Consider the following 21,278-nt stretch of genomic DNA (forward strand, 5'->3'; position numbering starts at 1 on the left):
CTTCAAATAGGCGTATGGCATGTCAAGGGAACTGTAGCTTGCTGTTTAGATGGGTTAAATGGAAACTGAAATCTGGACACTGACTGTAGATCTATAACCTCTCACATAGCCTTAATGATAACTCCTGTAGAATTAAGCAATTCTTACAGTAAAATGAAGAAATAAAAGTAGGTTAAATTTGGACTTGGGAACAGGAGTGAAGAAATATGCTTTTTTCTTCCTGCATCTTAATAGAATGCAATGCTCAGTTAGATACCATCTGTAGAGCTTCCATCTTCATCATAAAACCAACATGAAAGGTGAGCGTTTTTCAACCACGTAAAATTTGCATCGAAGTCGAACTGAAATCTTATCAGAAACACATTGGGTCATTTTCACAGCTTTCTTTTTCTCTCCAGTCCCTAAACGTCTTTGCTCCATGAAAGATTACAGAGAGAACGTTGTCAACTATACATGTTACGTTTATATTTTGTTCAGTAAAGTGTTGGTCCCATGTTTCATGACCTGAAATAAAAGATCTCAAAATGTTCCATATGTACAAAAAGCGTATTTCTCTAACATTTTGTGCAGAAATTTGTTTACATCCCTGTTAGTGAGCATTTCTCCTTCGCCAAAATAATCCATCCACCTAAAAGGTGTGGCATATCAAGAAGTTCATTAAACAGCATGATCATTACACAGGTGCACCTTAAACTGGGGACAATAAAAGGCCACTCTAAAATGTGCAGTTTTGTCACACAACACAATGCCACAGATGTAATTTTTTTTGAGGGAGCGTGCAATTGGCACGCTAACTGCATGAATGTCTAACAGAGCTGTTGGCATATAATTGAATGTTAATTTCTCTACTTTAGTGAATTTGGCAGTACGTCCACCCGGCCTCCACTTCCGGCTTCTTCACCTGCGGAATTATTTGAGACCAGCCACCCGGACAGCTGATGAAATTGTGAGTTTGCACAACTGAAGAATTTCTGCACAAACTGTCAGAAGCCGTCTCTGGGAAGCTCTTCTGCATGCTCGTCATCCTCACCGGGGTCTTGACCTGACTGCAGTTCGGCGTCGTAACCGACTTCAGTGGGCAAATGCTCACCTTTGATGGCCAATGGCAGCTGGAGAAGTGTGCGCTTCACGGATTAATCCCAGTTTCAACTGTACCGGGCAGATGGCAGACAGCGTGTATGGTGTCATGTTGGTGAGCGATTTGCTGATGTAAACATTGTGAACCGAGTTCCCCATGGTGGCGGTGGGGTTATGGTATGGGCAGGCATAAGCTACAGAAAACAAACACAATTGCATTTTACCAATGTCAATCTGAATGCACAGAGATACCGTGACGAGATCCTGAGGCCCATTGTCGTGCCATTCATCCGCCGCCATCACCTCATGTTTCAGTTTGATAATGAACAGCCTCATTTCGCAAGGATCTGTACACAATTCCTGGAAGCTGAAAATGTCCCAGTTCTTCCATGGTCTGCTGTCACGACTTCCGCCTAAGTCGGTTAGCCATCGCTGATCCACCTTTGATTTTCCATTGGTTTTGTCTTTGTTTTCTACACACCTGGTTTTCATTCCCCAATTACATATTAATGTATTTAACCCTCTCTTTCCCCCATGTTTTTTGTGCGTGATTGTTTTAATGTTCATTTCAGCTCATGATGGCTGGTATTTCGACGGGTGCTGTTTTCATCTGTGCGTAATATATTTACCGTTTGTATTTGGTCAAGTGTATTTGTTACCTTGTGCCTTTATTTTTGAGTAAAGTATGTTGCTCACTCATTCTGCTCTCCTGCGCCTGACTTCATGCACCAGCTACACTCACCTTATGACACCTGCATACTCACCAGACATGTCACCACCCATTGAGCGTGTTTGGGATGCTCTGGATTGACGTGTACGACAGCATTTTCTAGTTCCCGTCAATATCCAGCAACTTCGCACAGCCGTTGAAGAGGAGTCGGACAACATTCCAAAGTCCACAACCAACAGCCTGATCAACTCTATGTGAAGGAAATACTACTGCACTGTTGGAGCTAGAAACACAAGCATTTTGCTACACCTGCAATAACATCTGCTAAATATGTGTATGTGACCAATAACATTTGATTTGAGATGTGTCACACTGCATGAGGCAAATGGTGGTCACACCAGATATTGACTGGTTTTCTGATCCACGCCCCAACCTTTTTTTTAAAGGTATCTGTGACCAACAGATGTATATCTGTATTCCCAGTCATGTGAAATACATGGATAAGGGCCTAATGAATATATTTAAATTGACTGATTGGCTTATATGAACTGTAACGCAGTAAAATCTTTTAAATTGTTGCATGTTGCTTTTATATTTTTGTTCAGTGTATATACAGCACCAGTCAAAAGTTTGGACGCACCTACTCATTCAAGGTTTTTTGTTTATTTTTACTATTTTCTACATTGTAGAATAATAGTGAAGACATCAAAACTATGAAATAACACATATGGAATCATGTAGTAACCAAAAACGTGTTAAACAAATCACAATATATTTTATATTTGAGATTCTTCAAAATAGCCACCGTTTGCCTTAATGACAGCTTTGCACAACAACAAATATTGTCTTTGTTCTCATACTATTATTATAGTCTGTGTAGTTGTACATATACAGATGGAAACACAATATAATTACATTATTATTATTACTACTACTACAACTGGTATGTTATCTTTCAAAGTGAAATTATTGATCATATCTGACATGATTGCGTAACAAAAATGGTCATTTTTACAAAAGTATCTCTAAAAGCCTTGATATTCATCAGTCCACGGTAAGACAAATTGTCTATAAATGGAGAAAGTTCAGCACTGTTGCTACTCTCCCTAGGAGTGGCCATCCTGCAAAGATGACTGCAAGAGCACAGCACAGAATGCTCAATTAGGTTAAGAAGAATCCTAAAGTGTCAGCTAAAGACTTACAGAAATCTCTGGAACATGCTAACATCTCTGTTGACGAGTCTACGATATGTAAAACACTAAAGAATGGTGTTCATGGGAGGACACCAAGGAAGAAGCCACTGTTGTCCACAATAAACATTGCAGCACGTCTGAAGTTTGCAAAAGTGCACCTGGACGTTTCACAGTGCTACTGGCAAAATATTCTGTGGACAGATGAAACTACAGTTGAGTTGTTTGGAAGGAACACACAACACTATGTGGAGAAAAAAACGGCACAGCACAGCACACCAACATCAAAACCTCATCCCAACTGTGAAGTATGGTGGAGGGAGCATCATGGTTTGGGGCTGCTTTGCTGTCTCAGGGCCTGGACAGCTTGCTGTCATCGACGGAAAAATTAATTCCCAAGTTTATCAAGACATTTTGCAGGAGAATGTAAGGCTATCTGTCCGCCAATTGAAGCTCAACAGAAGTTGTGTGATGCAACAGGACAACGACCCAAAACACAGAAGTAAATCAACAACAGAATGGCTTCAACAGAAGAAAATACACCTTCTGGAGTGGCCCAGTCAGAGTCCTGACCTCAACCCAATTTGAGATGCTGTGGCATGACCTCAAGAGAGCAGTTCACACCAGACATCCCAAGAATATTGTTGAACTGAAACAGTTTGCAAAGAGGAATGGTCCAAAATTCCTTCTGACCATTGTGCAAGTCTGATCCGTAACTACAGAAAACATTTGGTTGAGGTTATTGTTGCCAAAGGAGGGTCAACCAGTTATTAAATCCAAGGGTTCACATACTTTTTCCACCCTGCATTGTGAATGTTTGCACGGTGTGTTCAATAAAGTCATAAAAACATGTATTTGTTTGTGTGTTATTAGTTTAAGCAGACTGTTTGTCTGTTGTTGTGACCTAGATGAAGATCAGATCAAATTTTATGACCAATTTATGCTGAAATCCAGGTATTTCCAAAGGGTTCACATACTTTTTCTTGTCACTGTATATGGCAGGCACTACAGACAATCACGGACTACAAAAGGAAAACCAGCCATGTCATGGACACCGACGTCTTGCTTCCATAAAAACTAAATACCTTTGCCCGCTTTGAGGATAATACAGTGCCACCGACGCGACCCGCTACCAAGGACTGTGGGTTCTCCTTCTCCGTGGCCGATGTGAGTAAGACATTTCAGGTCTGGTATACTTTAGCGCCCTCTAACACAACTGGACTTCGAAGCCAGTTCCACTGGTGGTAGTGGTGGAGTAGGGGCCTGAGGGAACACAGTGTGTTGTGAAATCTGTGAATGTATTGTAATGTTTTTAAAATTGTATAAACTGCCTTTTGCTGGACCCCAGGAAAAGTAGCTGCTGCTTTGGCAGCAGCTAATGGGGATCCTTAATAAATACAAATACTGAGGCCCCACAAGGGAGCGTGCTCAGCCACCTCCTGCTTCACCCATGACTGCGTGGCCATGCACGCCTCCAACTCAATCATAAAGTTGCAGACGACACAACAGTAGTAGGCTTGATTACCAACAAAGACGAGACAGCCTACAGGGAGGAGGTGAGGGCTCTTGGAGTATGGTGTCAGGAAAATAACCTCTCACTCAATGTCAACAAAACAAAGGAGATGATCGTGGAATTCAGGAAACAGCAGAGGGAGCACCCCCCTATCCACATCAACGGGACAGCAGCGGAGAAGGTGGAAAGTTTCAAATTCCGGACAAACTGAAATGGTACACCCACACAGACAGTGAGGTGAAGAAGGCGCAACAGCTTCAGGAGGATCATCTTCAACAGCCTTTGGCTTGTCAGCTAAAACCCTCACAAACTTTTACAGATGCACAATTGAGAGCATCCTGTCGTGCTGCATCACCGCCTGCTACGGCAGCTGCACCGCCCACAACCGCAGGGCTCTCCAGAGGGTGGTGCAGTCGGCACAACACATCACCGGGGGCAAACTACCTGCCCTCCAGGACACCTACAGCACCTGATGTCACAGGAAGGCCAAAATGCTCATCAAGGACAACAACCACCCGAGCCACTGCCTGTTCACCCCGCTACCATCCAGAAGGTGAGGTCAGTACAGGTGCATCAAAGCTGGGACCGAGAGACTGAAAAACAGCTTTTATCTCAAGGCCATCAAACTGTTAAACAGCCATCACTAACAGAGAGGCTGCTGCCTACATACAGACTTGAAATCATTGGCCACTTTAATAAATGGAACACTAGTCACTTTAATAATGTCACTTTAATAGTGTTTACATATCTTGCATTACTCATCTCGTCTGTATATACTGTATTCTACACTATCTATTGAATCTTAGCCTATGCCGCTCTGTCATTGCTCATCCATATATTTAAATATTAATAATATATGTAGAATTGTTACATATTACTTGTTAGATATTGCTGCACTGTCGGAACTAGAAGCATAAGCATTTTGCTACACTCGCAATAACATCTGCTAACCATGTGTATGTGACCAATAAAATTTGATTTGAGATGTTGAGGGTCAGCTCAGCGTTTTGGCTTGGAGGAGAAAAGTTATTTAGGCAGGCCTGTGGCATCAAGGAAAACATTTAAAGTTATCTGTACCACAAACTACATTATGGACTGCCTACATACAGTATAACTTCCAGTAGATTTGTATTACAATGGTCATTTAAAGGCAGGAAATACATTTCCTGTAAAGGGGTCAGTTGTGTACACAGCACATCAGCCCTCTGTAGTTGGGCACTGTTCTCATGGGATTTCTCTGATCACACTGTGATTGGACACAAGTTATATAACATGGGCCCCTCCCCGTTCACCGTTACAATCCCCATTTACTATTAATCACTCATAGTCACCATGGCCTCTCGGTTTGTTTCAGTAACATCTGTGTGACCCCACACCCCTAGGTCTCCCCTATAATTTCTCATCAGAATGACTGATTTTCGCTTTAATGTCTAGCCACAACTTCACAATTTGGTTTTACTCCCTAGCAACTATAACTAGCCTTTTATGCATAATTATCATCAAGTAGCTCAGTAGCGAGAGGTCTAATGTCCAATAACATCCATCCCCATTAAGTACACACTTTAAACTCAGACTGGAAAAGACCTAGCCTCGGGCTCATCAGTTCCATGACACTCTCTGTCTGAAACAGCTACAATGGGTCAATAGCAATCAGCGATCACTCTCGCAAACAAAATACCACCTTCCTGTCAGTGCCAGATCAATTCAATAGCAACTTCATCTATGTTTAGTGCGGGTTGCAAACTCGATATCTATCCCAGGCTTTTTTCTTTAACACACAACAACAAAAATGGTACCTCTATATCAGGAGAGTCCTATCTCACATATGGTATAACTGCCCAACTAGCACAGAGATATGACAGTATTTTACCCAGAGGAGACTGGTGGGAGGAGCTATAGGAGGATGGGCTCATTGTGATGGCTGGAATAGAATTAAAGGAATGGAGTCAAATGTGGTTTCCATATGTTTGATACCGTTCCATTTATTCCATTCCAGCCATTACAATGAGCCCGTCCTCGAATAGCTCCTCCTACCAGCCTCCTCTGATTGTAACTATCCTCAACATGAAAGGGAAATCTAGTCAGTTGCACAACTGAATGCATTCAACTGAAATGTGTCTTCCGCATTTAACCCCACCCCTCTGAATCAGGCACATTGAGCTTGGTAGATACAGAGAGCATTGTGTTCAACACTCCTGAGCTGTTCACACCGCATGCGTGGCCCATCATATGAAAGTGAGCCATACAAATCATTTGTATTGGGATGCCTCTACTGGTTCTAAAAACCCTGAAAGCCCAGCAATGTTGCGTTGCCAGCAGGACAGTGTAGCCAGCCCCCTTAGATTTTTCCATTTGAGATGAATCACTTTGAGCCGCACACTTAGTGACCCGTGGGTTTATTGCCTGAGATGGGCCTTGGCAACAGAAGCTCTCTAGAGTTTCCAGTCGATGCTGAAGGGGCTCAGGCTCAACAGTAAACTGCTGTTTACCTGCACACGCTCTCTTTTGGGGTTTCTGAGAGAGCACACCTACAGAGAAAGATGAAGAGAAAGAAAGTCACAGGCAGCGACACACGTGGTACTGTTACACCACCCTTCACAATGACCATTGTCATTCGCAGGTGGCTTTCTCTTGTCCCCCTCTCCCCCTCTCGACGTTCCTCAGAGCACTGCTTGATCTGCCCACGTTGCCTGTAAATTGAATCAGTTGGGAACACTGTGTACACATTCCGCGCAGCGTGAACTTAGCTGGCTCCCGGAGCTTCCTGCCACAGCAGCTCCTATTAACTCATTGAGGTTTCTTCTATCGCCCGCTAACCCTTTCCTGACCTGAGAAAAGCTGAATGTTTACAGTACGGAATCCATACGATCTACACATGATTTGTGTTAGGAAAAAAGGGGACCTTGGTGAATGATTAGCTTGAGCTAGGGTCAAAATGACTGTAACATGTTTGGCTAATCTTTCTTTACATGTTGTGTTGTAATCTTTAGCATGGTAGAGTAGCGACAGTGGTGACCCGGTGCTTAAACTGTACTCTCAAAACAATGCCATGGCAGCCTGGTTTCACCCATTCTCAAGATATAAATATCACAGGAAGATATATTAATCTATGCTACTTACCTCTTATGTCATACGACATAAGAGACATTTCCATAGCCAGTGCCTGATTACACCAAGGTTGCACCTGCTGTGTTTTGTTGAAGCATATCTTCTTTCACGGTTTTCGCTATCACTAAAGATTTTCCGTTAGCGTTTCTGGTATGGATAAATCGACATTGATGGATACAGTATGTGGATATTTTCAGCTCCAGGTACATTCACATAGGCCTAGGAGATGTAAAAGTTTCTTGCTGAAGAGGACATTTAAGTAGAGAGGCACAGAGACACTGCACTACTTCATTCTCAGGTTGATAGCCTGTGTCCTTTGAAAGTTTTCTGACTCAACCGAAAAGAACTAGATAGATATGAAAAGAATCTATTGATAAAAGATCATCCATGTCTTTGGTTTTCTGTGTCCCATGATATGAGCCACATGCTGGCGGGATGATGTGATCAATTAGAGCACAGCAGAGCAGGAATATGCTTTTAGGGGACATCAGTGTTCCATGTAAACAAGGACCACCTTGTTAAAACAATCACTGTAGTGTATTTTAGTATACTGTGACAAAATGGTATGAAGCAGATGAAAGAGGCACACATACACGCACACACAAATGCATGGATGCACGCACTCACGCACACGCCACACACACACACACACACACACACACACACTGCTGAGCAGATGAAGACAGTAACTTCCCAGCTGAGGTGAATAATCACAGTTCACTGCATAATGCATGACACACACGTTGCCGTGGTAACCTCCATCCTCTCCCGGTGTACATCGTGATCCCGCAGCTTGTTCAGGTCAGGGGAGTTCATGACGCTGTTGAGAATGAGATGAGAGCTTTGTGGACATGCTGTTTGCTGGAGATGCTGCTGTTCAGATTGTCTTCCACCCTTCCCCAACCCACCCCCACTACTCCAACTCGCTGAGAGACGCAGAGTCAATTGCAATCAACATCAACCGAGCATGATCTCATTAGTTTGTCTTAACGAAGATGATCTCGACTGCGAATAACTCTCCGTGTTGACTCATAATCAGCTTCAAATAAAAAATACCAACAGTTGAAGATGATCTGAAGTCAGAGAGGTTAAGGTCTGTCTTTCCAAGTTGCCATGATCTTATATACATGTTTTGACCTATGTGAGTTGACCTCTAAAAGCACACATCTTTGCTCATGCATAGGTTATCTGTTTCCTGCATTGCTGATTCTTTAAGCCTAGTTCTCCTTTTGTTGGATCCTATGGGTCCTAACCCCACTATCTTCTGCAAAGTCAGATCACTGGCTTTGCAGTGAGTTTCCATTACTATTACTATTACAAACTGCAATGGACCATAACCGGTGATGTCTCATACAATTTCATTTGCGTAAATACAGTTTCTGTATGTAACTTTTCGATAATGAAAATGCTGCTGTTAGCTGTGTATGTGCTGGTGACATTCTGTATTGTCACCCGAAGGTCAATTAGTCAGTTAGTTGATTAGTAAATTAGTCAAAACCATGTGGACTCAACGAAGCAGAGATACTGGTAATTATTACCGTTCTAATCAGGCCTTCCAGTGGCCAGCTCTCTCCTCTTAGCTTCTGTGCCATCCCAGTGTTATTGTTATGGGTCAGTCACTTGATTTACAATCCTTGGTCCGTGATGACGATTGGAGGCCCGAGACACTAATCAACTAGTACACTAATGTGAACTAATCTCACTTCTTGTCAAAGAGAGATTCCTGACAGGTGTTTCTGCCTGGTTTAACCCATGGACTTTGGACTTAATGCCAACTCTCTCCAGTGTACCGGTGAACCGGTTAACCCTTAGTGGTCCCACATACTCTTTAGCCTAAATGCCAACACTCTCCAGATTTCCAGTCCCGTGTGAAGTTTTCATTAGAGGTCACGTTAGGTGAGCGTTGAGGAATACAAACCGTCCGTGAAGCTTGGATCATCAGATTTTAAAGTGTTAATCCAGAAGCAGCGTCACCACAGATTCTTCTTCAGGAAGTCTGCTGCTGGAGAGAGCTTTGGAGATGATCAACTCGTTGGCGGCTCCGTTTCAGGTGGAAGCTCAGTGGCAGGTGGAAGCTCCGTTTCAGGTGGAAGCTCAGTGGCAGGTGGAAGCTCAGTGGCAGGTGGAAGCTCAGTGGCAGGTGGAAGCTCAGTGGCAGGTGGAAGCTCAGTTTCAGGTGGAAGCTCAGTGGCAGGTGTATGGCAACAGGCGAGGATCAGACGTAATATGGGTTCATTTACATAATGGCTTGTGCAATGGATTTAGAGTATACATGGCCTCTTGCCCTACAGTCAAAAACAGTATCTTAGTCTTTTTAACTAGAATGAATGTCTTACTGAAGTCATGATGGTACAGTACAAGCCTTTGCCATTCTATCTCATTATTGACTAATTCTCTTGAATTCACAAGAACCTTATTGGATACGTAAAAAATTCTTTACTTCAAGAAATGCAGGATTCCTTATTTTGTCTCTTTCCAAAGAAGTCGTTTAAACAGTCGATAAACAGTGCTGTCTGCGAATGCACCAATGGCCTCTTTAGGCTACTCACATTGAACAAACTGTTCCCTGAGCCTTGAACGACCTCTTTGAGCTAAATTATGGTATCTCTCACAGACTGAGAAGCATTGATTATCTTTTGGCAAAGAGAAGGGTTGGGCAGCGGGGTTCTATGGTCTGGATGTAATTCAGAGGAATCTATTTCTCATCTCATGGCCCCGCGTGACACAGTTGTCCACATAGAAATAGAATGAACAGAACAGGCTTGGAACCTCTAACCCTGACAATATGACTGGTAAACATTATATGTCTATGGTTGTCTCTGCTAATTCACGCTTGAGGGTAATAGGATGAAATTATTTCAAAGTTCCAAAGCTCCGTCACACATGAATGAATCAGAGCTGTGTGTGTCTTTGATAAGAAAAACGCTTGATGTGTGAGGCACCCATTAGATTTATATCTAAATTCAACATAGTTTTCTGACAAAGAGTTAGTCCTTTCTCCTTGCTTTTGAATGAAGCTATACTTGTTCAAAGTCTATATGATACAGTGAACAAGTATATCTTCATTCAAAAGCAAGGAGAAAGGACAAAATCTTTGTCTGAAACTTTGTCGAATTTAGATATAAATCTAATGGGTGCCTCACACATCATTTTCTGAAGCGGTTGATACATTATCGTTGGGGCAAATCAAGTCTGACATTTTTAAAGTGTAAATTACAAACTTTAGAAGACTTTAGAAGACTTTAAAACCTAATTTTCCTGCTGTGCAGGACAATTCTCAGCAACAAAGTCGAATTAAGATCCAACATCTGTACTATTTCGAGTGCGTCTATAAAATGGCATGGCAACATGGATGTTGATGATGCAATGGATTTCCATTTGTCATTTAGGTTTGACACATACCAGACACACTGTGCCATGCAGTTGAAATGTCTGCATTTGCGAACAGCACAGCAGCACAGCTCTCGACCTGCAGAGGGATTGCATTAGTAGGAGCTGGATGTAATCCAGGTCTGATACACTTATGCAGAAGTGGGTAGCCTACCATGCCTTGTGTTAAGTGCTGCTGTGGGAATGCATTTCGTCAGTCTAAATGCCTGTTTCGCTACTATCAATAAAAGTCATGGAACGATTACAGTCATATCTTGAAATTAAATTGACCCCAATGTAAGAAAATAACCTACTAATGTGAAGGAATTACTGTTACTAAACTCTGTGGGAACTCAGATAATTTACCTCGGAGATAGTCGTCAATTAGCACACTTTGTTCATCCTGCTTATCTCCCCGATGCTGTTTAGCCTTCTGGGATCACTTGTTTAAATGGCCAAGACGATAAATACTCAACACAAATTATCTCTAGTCGCTCTTATCGCCACAGGAGGGGCGTGTGATCCAATCACCTAACTTGGATCTCTGCTGCCCTCTAGTGGTCTTTTACCTGCAAGGCAATTCCTGGGTGAACATACAGCATCTCCGTGGCGGCAGGTATGGTCACGTATGGCGTTTTCTTTGGAGATTGCTTTGCCGTTATCACTGTATGGGAGTTTTCTAACGTATCAATTCTTGACACTTTATAATCCTTTACATTAATAAGTATTTATGAAATGAATGCTAATACATATTTATTTATGTTTATGAATGCTTCATAAATTATTATGAATGTAATAAAATCGTATAAGTTGTTTATGAATGCTTATTCGTGAGAGAGAGAGAGAGAGAGAGAGAGAGAGAGAGAGAGAGAGAGAGAGAGAGAGAGAGATTGATTGGGTTGCTACATGGTTTTCATGATATAAACCCTGAAATGATGCCCTCAGACTTACTGGCCTTTATAGTATAACTTCTTTGATCTCTCAAGGACGTCTGTCCCTTTTGGGCTTTAAAAGACTATTTTACCTGATGGACAATGAACATCTAGTACAATACTAAACATAAATTATAGGTGGCGCCAGAGGGTGGTGCTGTCTGCTAAGGAATCAGTGCAAAAGAGAAAACCTTTGGGTGGTTTGTAAACTCCCCCTCTAGCCGCAGCCCCCAAGCACCTTAGTTGATTTGAAAGGAGTTGATGGGTTTGAGAAATATGGCTAGCATTCCACCTATCAGGTTAAAGATAACAAATTCCTCATACCTATCCAACTTTTTCAGACCTCTAAGAAGTACATAGGAGCTAGGGCCCTGGAGCTAGGCACTGTTTCTGGATCAGTCTATAGCCAACCTGATCTGTTCTTGTGACCCCTTTCAGATCCAAAATTGGCAAGGAGGATGTTTCGGGTCATGTGCGCTTCCTTTATAGTCCCATCCATACTGTTGTACTGGACAGTTAAAGAGGCACAGCTGCACCTGGAAAACTCAACTCAGGTTTAAACATTAGCCTAGCGATAGTGCTAAGAACTTACACAGCATTATTTCAATAGAAAAATCACAACAATCTATTTTTATATCACTTTAGTTATTTCACTATAATTACCTGCTCTAACATTCATAAGTAAAGTTGTGTCAGTGGATTGAATTCTAACATGGGTGGATGTGGTGAATAGAGGTGACTTTGGATGGCTGCGGCTAAATTCAGAGGACAACTCCCTCTCCCAGCAGAGAGAAGGTTCCAGGAACATGTAAAGGCAGGTTGTTGGAGATATGAAGAATGCCTTTTGGTTTAGTCACTCCCCAGCATCTTGGCTCTGTTAGGATGACCGGGCGTGCCGTGAAATCATAACCCTGGGGTTACACATTTTACCACTAAGGATTGTTTATTGAAACCAACGACTGTATTGAAACCCATTCCAAAGCTAGTATCTGGAAGAAAGTTACCGATGATTTCCTTGGAGAGGAGTAAAGGTTTTGCCTACAGTATGTTGGAACATCAAGGATGAGAATGTTTATTCTTTATTTCACTAGTTTTAGTCTAAATGTGGATACAGTTGAATAAACATGAATATTGTCAATAATAATACATAATTGAGAGTGGGATATACATGTTCATATCTATTGAAAATTCAATGGTGATTTTAAAATATAAATTATTTTCTAGAAATTCCTCTCAAATGTTCTAAAGACCCTCAGAGGCATGTTACTGCAGGCACAAGGTATATCCGCACAAATCAGGTCGGGACAACTCCCTTTTCAAAATAAAACGCAGGAGCTAACGGGAGACAGGAGAACTATAGATCTAATTTAGTTACTGTGTTACGCACTCTCTGCATTTCATAATACCTGACCTCTACATAAAAGAAAAAGCTATTCTGTGATAACACAGGCAAAAAAACATCCGATATCAAAACTATTATAAACACTTACCTTTAAAACAACAGCAAGGTTTATTTGTCTATTATCACACAGAACTTAACAAAAGGTTTATTTGTCTATTATCACACAGAACTTAACAAAAGGTTTATTTGTCTATTATCACACAGAACTTAACAAAAGGTTTATTTGTCTATTATCACACAGAACTTAACAAAAGGTTTATTTGTCTATTATCACACAGAACTTAACAAAAGGTTTATTTGTCTATTATCACACAGAACTTAACAAAATCTGGTAAAAAACAAATGGGACATAATTTGATGTGACTCAGAAAATACAATGTAAACAAAACTATTTAGGAAACTCTTACATAAAAAAATTGCATAAAAGTATAGTAACTACCCAATCCTATTTATTTGTTTGTAATATTCTAACCCACAAATGCACAGTAAAATAAATCACATTTATATATCAGCAGTGGTAGAAAAAGTATCCATTTGTCATACTTGAGTAAAAGTAAAGATACCTTAATAGAAAACGACTCAAGTAAGCCACCCAGTAAAATACTAATTGAGTAAAAGTCTAAAAGTATTTGGTTTTAAACATACTTAAGTATCAGAAGTAAAAGTATAAATCATTTCAAATTGCTTATATTAAGCAAACCAAATGGCAAAATGGTCTTATTTTTTATTTGTTTGGATAGCTAGAGGCACACCCCAACACTCAGAAGCATTTGTGTTTAGTGAGTCCGCCCGAGCAGAGGCAGTAGGATGACCAGGGATTTTCTCTTGATAATGTGTGAATTTCCTGTACTGCCAAGCATAAAAAAATGTAATGAGTACTTTTGGCTGTCTGTATGGAGTAAAAAGTACATTATTTTCTTTAGGAATGTAGTGAAGTAAAAGTTGTCAAAAATATAAATAGTAAAGTACAGATACCCCAGAAAACTACTTAAGTAGTACTTCAAAGTATTTTTTACTTAATTACTTTACGCCACTGTATTTCAGTCCATTTTTGAGAAGATACTGCTCACAGCATTAGCAAGCTACAGTGCATTCGGAAAGTATTCAGACCACTTTTCCACATTTTGTTACGTTACCGCCTTATTCTAAAATGTATTAAAACCCCCAAAAATCCTCAGCAATCTACACACAATAGCCCATAATGACAAAGTGAAAACAGGTTTTAGAAATGTTTGCGAATGTAACAAAAATAAAAACAGAAATATCTTATTTACATAAGTAATCAGACCCTTTGCTATGAGACTTGAAATTGAGCTCAGGTTCATCCTGTTTCCATTGATCGTCCTTGAGAGTTTTCTACAACTTGATTGGAGTCCATCTGTGGTAAATTCAATTGATTGGACATTATTTGGAAAGGCTCCTGTCTATATAAGGTCCCACAGTTGACAGCGCATGTCCGAGCAAAAACCAAGCCATGAGGTCAAAATAATTGTCTGTAGAACTGCGAGAGAGGATTGTGTTGAGGCACAGTTCTGGTGAAGGGTACCAAAAAAATTCTGCAGCATTGAAGGTCTCCAAGAACATAGTGGCCTCCATTATTTTTAAATGGTAGAAGTTTGGAACACCAAGACTCTTCCTAGAGCTGGCTGCCCGGCCAAACTGATCAATCGGGGGAGAAGAGCTCAGACCATGAGAAACAAGATTCTCTGGACTGATGAAACCACGATTGAACTCTTTGGCCTGAATGCCAAGCGTCACGTCTGGAGTTAACCTGTCACCATCCCTACGGTGAAGCATGGTGGTGGCAGCATCATACTGTGGGGATGTTTGTCAGCAGCAGGGACTGGGAGACTAGTCAAGATTTAGGGAAAGATGAATGGAGAAAAGTACAGAGAGATCCTTGATGAAAACCTGCTCCAGAGCGGTCAGCACCTCAGACTGGGGCGAAGGTTTACCTTCCAATGAATGTCCTTGAGTGGCCCAGCCAGAGCCCGGACATGAACTTGATTGAACATCTCTGGAGAGACCTGATAATAGCTGTGCAGCAACACTCCCCATCCAACCTGACAGAACTTTTTATTTAACCTTTATTTAACTAGGCAAGTCCGTTAAGAACATATTCTTATTTACAATGATGGCCTACCAGAAGGCAAAAGGCCTCCAGCGTGGACGGGGGCTGGGATTGAATTATTATAATTTTTTTAAATATAGGTCAAAACACACATCACGACAGCAGACACCACAACACTACATAAAGCGAGACTACGACAACAACATAGCATGGCAGCAACACATGAAAACACAGCATGGTAGCAACACAACATGGCAGCAGCACAACATGGTACAAACATTATTGGGCACAGACAACAGCACAAAGCAGCCACAACTGTCACACGAAGCAGCCAGAACTGTCAGTAAGAGTGTCCATGATTGAGTCTTGGAATGAAGAGATGGAAATAAAACTGTCCAGTTTGAGTGTTTGTTGCAGCTCGTTCCAGTCGCTTGCTGAAGCGAACTGAAAAGACGAACGACCCAGGGATGTGTGTGCTTTGGGGAACTTTAACAGAATGTGACTATCAGAATGTGGAAGATGAGGGCTGCAGTAGATATCTCAGATAGGGGGAGTGAGGCCTAAGAGGGTTTTGTAAATAAGCATCAACCACTGGGTCTTGCGATGGGTATACAGAGATGACCAGTTTACAGAGGAGTATAGAGTGCAGTGATGTGTCCTATAAGGAGCATTGGTGGCAAATCTGGTGGCCGAATGGTAAAAAACATCTAGCCGCTCGAGAGCACCCTTACCTGCCGATCTATAAATTATGTCTCCGTAATCTAGCATGGGTAGGATGGTCATCTGAATCAGTTAGTTTGGCAGCTGTGGTGAAAGAGGAGCGATTACAATAGAGGAAAGTCTAGATTTAACTTTAGCCTGCAGCTTTGATATGTGCTGAGAGAATGACAGTGTACCTTCTAGCCATACTCCCAAGTACTTGTATGAGGTGACTACCTCAAGCTCTAAACCCTCAGAGGTAGTAATCACTCCGGTGGGGAGAGGGGCATTCTTCTTACCAAACCACATGACCTTTATTTTGGAGGTGTTCAGAACAAGGTTAAGGGCAGAGAAAGCTTGTTGGACACTAAGAAAGCTTTGTTGTAGAGCGTTTAACACAAAGAGCTTGAGAGGATCTGCAGAGAAGAATGGGACAAACTCCCCAAATACAGGTGTGGCAAGCTTGTAGTGTCATACCCAAGAAGACTCAAGGCTGTAATCGCTGCCAAAGGTGCTTCAACAAAGTACTGAGTAAAGGGTCTGAATACTTATGTAAATGTGATATTTCAATTTTTTTGATACATTTGCTCAAATAAAAAATAAACTGTTTTTGCTTTGTCATTATGGGGTATTGTGTGTAGATTGATGAGGGGGGACCAATTTAATACATTTTAGAATAAGGCTGTAATGTAAAAAAACGTGGAAAAAGTCAAGGGGTCTAAATACTTTCCGAATGCACTGTACATCTCAAACTACACACAAATACTATTTTCACACTACTGAGCCGAGCTAAGCGGGGCCGAGCTGAACAGTGCTGTCCTCGTTACGCATCCGCCATAGTTGCTGGAATCATGAACGGTGTGAAAAGAAAATATCAGAGCCAGCACAGTGCAGTTTGGGTTGAATCGATAGTGTGAAAATAGTAATAGAGTACTGTATGCATCATGGATATATTGCTTGCTAGTAGAGTGTCTCACAGTAAAACAAGCAGAAATGAAAATGCCAGAAATCATGAATCAAACCAAACCAACCATCAAATCAACAAAAATAACTCCAGCTTTGACCCTAGGTAGTGCTGTACCCTGAATAGAGAGTGGATGGATGGAGGTGAGTCATGTTCAGAGCAAAACAGAGGAAAACAGACTTAAATGGAGTGAAACGGGAAGGCACTACCCGACCAGAAAGTAAAGGCTTGTTTTCGATTTTTCCGTTGCACAACAGTTTGAAACGTCTACCCTAATGAACACGACCCTGGTCTCCTGGATATCCCCAGGCTCTAGACGTAGTCTCTGCCTGGCGGGGCAGCAGAGTGGTTCGGGGGGTAGCGGGAGGACTTTCCGGAGCCTTTACTGGAGCAGTTGCAACAGAGGAAGGCTCCACCTATGATGGTGAGGCAGGCAGAACCCCAACCTACGAACAGGGCCTTGCCAAACTCATACCTGCAGATAGACATTTCAATAACAATATCAATCAACAACTAAATATTGATTATGGTAAGTTATGTATAGAGGCACAACTGCAACCTTGAAATATTGCGTATCTACAATATTCACACAATCGTAATATATTGCATAATTTACGCAAAACCCAGCTAGGTTATGATTCTCCCTGAAGACAAACAAAGCCTTCCTAGTCCCCTGTCAAAATGATGATGACAGCACACCTGGAATTTGTAGGAGTGAAGGGGTCGTAGAATTCCTTTGCTATTCTGTTCCCGTACCAGGAAGTCCCCACCAGAGCACATAGACCTAAGTGACAGGAGGACAACATCATAGGAAAAATCATCAATAGATATTTATGTAGAAAGAATCTGGTTGAAAACAAATGTGGGCTTGTAATGCAGTATGAGATGACAGGGTAGGCAGATGAAAAATGGCATCAAGTTTAAAAGTAAGTACCCCCTACTATTTTTAAACATGTGGGTGAGGTACTAACTACAAGTTAGCATGACTTCCAGTGTGTTTTTTCTTTAGTCAACACCTTTGTATAACACTTTCTTTGGTGTGTCAAGTCGGGAACTGTTTCAGCAACAAACAAAAAAAGAAGAACAATATTCATGCAAATAGATGAATAAAGATCTATTGCATGGCACTGTGTGGACTATAAACCCTACCTGCGATAATGATGACGATTCCTCCAGTCAGGGCAACTTTGCCCTTCTGCTCCTGGTCCTCAGCCAGACAGGTGGTACACTTCATGCCCACCATGGCCACCAGGATGGCAATGCCAGCCAGCAGGATGGCACCCACCATGAGACCTCGTGTGCCCTGCACCATCCCTGGGGGCAAGAGAAAGGACAGAAGACACGATCAATCAATAATAGAATTTCATATTTGATATTTAATGATTATGTCATTACTATGCCATTACATGTTATTACATACGTCATAGGGCCTACATATAGCCTAGCTACTGAATAACATCAGATTGCCTAAAGAATATTATATTCTCAATGTATTCAGAGCTAATAAAATTATAATAGAAAATGGATAATTGGGCAAGAATGCAAATGTATTATAGCGTCTCATAGCCTAGCTACTGAATAACATCAGATTGCCTAAAGAATATTATATTCTCAATGTATTCAGAGCTAATAAAATTATAATAGAAAATGGATAATTGGGCAAGAATGCAAATGTATTATAGCGTCTCATCACCTTGAATGTAAAAAAAAAAATGCAGTTTCAATTGACAAGGAAAATGCTGAATGTTAATTATAAACTGGGTGGTTCTAGTGGTGAATGCTGATAGGCTGAAAGCCATGGTATATCAGACTGTATACCACGGGTATGACAAAACATGTATTTTTACTGATTTAATTAAGTTGGTAACCAGTTTCTAATAGCAATAAGGCACCTCTGGGTTTTGTGGTATATTGCCAATATACCACGGCTAAGGGATGTATCCAGGCGTTCAGTGTTGCGTTGTGCGTAAGAACAGCCCTTAGCCATGGTATATTGCAATATACTGTACCACACCCACTCGGGCATTATTGCTTTCTTTATTAAAACATTCTTCAAACATTTGTTAAGAAATTGGATTTTGAATTAATATGGACTTCAGATTTCCATTTTATCAGACACTGGCGCACAATGGGGTTGTGTTTTAAACCTGGTGTAGATAGAGCTCAGGTGTTTTCCTCTGTTACCATGGGGAGCAGGCATGATGGTTATCCTTGGCATTCTCAAGACTTGTCTGTACATGCATGAGATCTTCTGTAGCATGGGGGGATACGTTCTTAAACCTCGGTTTATTGTAGGGTAATGCATCTTTTCAAAGATCAGATTCATTTACTTTAATGGTCACATACACATATTTAGCAGATGTTATTGCGGGTGTAGTGAAATGCTCGTGTTCCTAGCTCCAACAGTGGAGTAGTATCAAGTATTTTATGAACACTTTACAGATGTGGATTCATTTATAGGCCTTCTGGTGCTAAGTTTTGAACCATGAAAAAGGCTTGATAAGTCGTTTATAATTGTTTTTATAGTACTGTAAAGCATGAAACATAAATGCAAGTAATAAATTACCCGTTAGTTGGAGCAGTGAATCGTACACTTTACACTGGATTTGACCAGTGCTCTGTGACACACAGGACTTCCAAAGCCCCTCGTACATGGCTTGCGCCGTTATGATGTTGTCCCCAGCATAGGATGACAGTTTCCACTCGGCCATGATCGTGGATGCTATCAACCCGATGAAGCCAAGAAAAGCCAAGACGAATCCAAGGAGCTGTATCCCCGCGTTTGCCATTTCACTAAATAAATGGTTAATAAATTAAAGATAAATCCTCAATAATATAGGAGAGATCAATTGGGTCCACTCAGTATTCACAGAAAATCCACAGAAAATCCCAAATTCCAGAAGGGTCCACGAAACTTCAGGTATAGCCAGAGAGGAAGAGATGAAGCGAGAGGGTTTACTCCGCCCAAAATCTCTCCAGGAAAATAAGACCACGAAGTGAGGATTTTTTTTATGGCCAATGAGAGATTGTCGGATTTGTTCAATAAAAAATGGAATTGCTAATTTGCTACAGAGCCTTATTTGATCGAATATAAGTTTCGTAATGGTTAGGTTATTACGAATGCACTGATATAAGTGGACGCACGTGGCATTTCGGCAACTTTGAAAACAGTTATTCTATATCGGAGTTCTGCATAGTCACACGCGTATCTACCCTCTCATTGGCTAGAATGGTCCCACGTGATCTCGCCTCCTCCCGCTGCCTCCATCTTTGAGGATATGTATTTTCCATTGTTGGAGCGGTCACTTTACTTTCTTGTCAATATAATAGAACATCTTCGATATATCAGTCTGCGCTTGGTTGGCAGTTTAGCGTTTTTTGTATGTAATCTTATTCTGGAGGCAGCTCCGCAGAGTGGTCACTAGATGGCACAGCCACAAAGTCATAACATCTGATTTTAAACCTTACCCTAACTTTAACTTTAACCCTAACCTTAACCACACCGCTAACCCTAATGCCTAACCCTTAAATCAAGACCAAAAAGCGTTTTTTGGTTTTCAAGAATTTGTACAATATAGCCAATTTTGACTTTTCAGCTGGCCCATCTAGCAGAAATCACTCAGTTCTGTCTCCAGGACAGGACTCATCCCAATTAACGTCAACCTGCGCTTATTTGGCGCACTGGTAAAGGTGTAGTTTACATTTTGTAATTTAGTCCGGAGGTCTTCAACCTTTTCTTGCCCAGGGACCCCCTCCCAGGCAAACCGGCGACCCAGGGAGACCCCACCATACGTTTTTATCACATATCTTGTCTTATCACCAGCTTAATGGTAATAGCAAGGATAAGCAGGCTAATCAACATTTAAAATGAATAGATTTGGGAGATCGTTTTTTCATTATTTTGACCTACCCACATTATCATTGGAGGAAGTGTAAACTCTAATATAGCCTGCTAGCTAGAAAGGTAATTCCAAACACATTTTCGATAAGAGCAGCTGTTTTGCTGGTTAAACGAAGGTATGCCATGGCAAAACATGTATGTTGATGTTAAGAAAGCTTACCAGCATTCAGCCTTACTGGTAGCCTATTGACAGCTGCTTTTTCAAAGCCTATGTCAGATACTCCAGTGAGTGTAATTGGCTTCAATGAGTGTAATTTGCTCAATATTAGGATTGACAAATAAAGTTGACATTATTAGAACGAAGATACTTCGTTCTCCTCTTTTCTACTGTTATTCAAAATGTGTTTATTCGGTTGTTGCTCGCGATATTCATAAAAACACA

The 21,278-nt window shown here is 41.3% G+C and overlaps 1 protein-coding gene across 1 annotated transcript; it reads right to left on the bottom strand.

Annotated features, from left to right (window-relative positions):
- Positions 1 to 13,350: 13,350 nt before the first annotated feature.
- On the bottom strand, positions 13,351 to 20,175 carry cldn1 (claudin 1). The gene is made up of 4 exons (XM_014189862.3): positions 19,562 to 20,175; positions 18,145 to 18,309; positions 17,695 to 17,779; positions 13,351 to 17,470 (listed from the first exon to the last, which is right to left on the bottom strand). Exons 1-4 carry the CDS (start codon positions 19,782 to 19,784, stop codon positions 17,308 to 17,310), a joined length of 636 nt encoding a protein of 211 aa, XP_014045337.1. The 5' UTR covers positions 19,785 to 20,175; the 3' UTR covers positions 13,351 to 17,307.
- Positions 20,176 to 21,278: the final 1,103 nt, after the last annotated feature.

Source organism: Salmo salar, chromosome 03, assembly GCF_965601325.2.
Source record: "Salmo salar chromosome 03, fSalSal1, whole genome shotgun sequence".
In the NCBI taxonomy this organism is placed as follows: Eukaryota; Metazoa; Chordata; class Actinopteri; order Salmoniformes; family Salmonidae; genus Salmo; species Salmo salar.

Excerpts from the sequence above, each read along its gene's own strand:
- cldn1 (XM_014189862.3), bottom strand. The coding sequence starts at position 19,784 with ATGGCAAACGCGGGGATACAGCTCCTTGGATTCGTCTTGGCTTTTCTT. Across the intron at positions 18,310-19,561 it reads TTCACTGCTCCAACTAACGG|GGATGGTGCAGGGCACACGA; the intron begins GTAATTTATTAC and ends TCTTGCCCCCAG. Across the intron at positions 17,780-18,144 it reads AATCGTCATCATTATCGCAG|GTCTATGTGCTCTGGTGGGG; the intron begins GTAGGGTTTATA and ends CCTGTCACTTAG.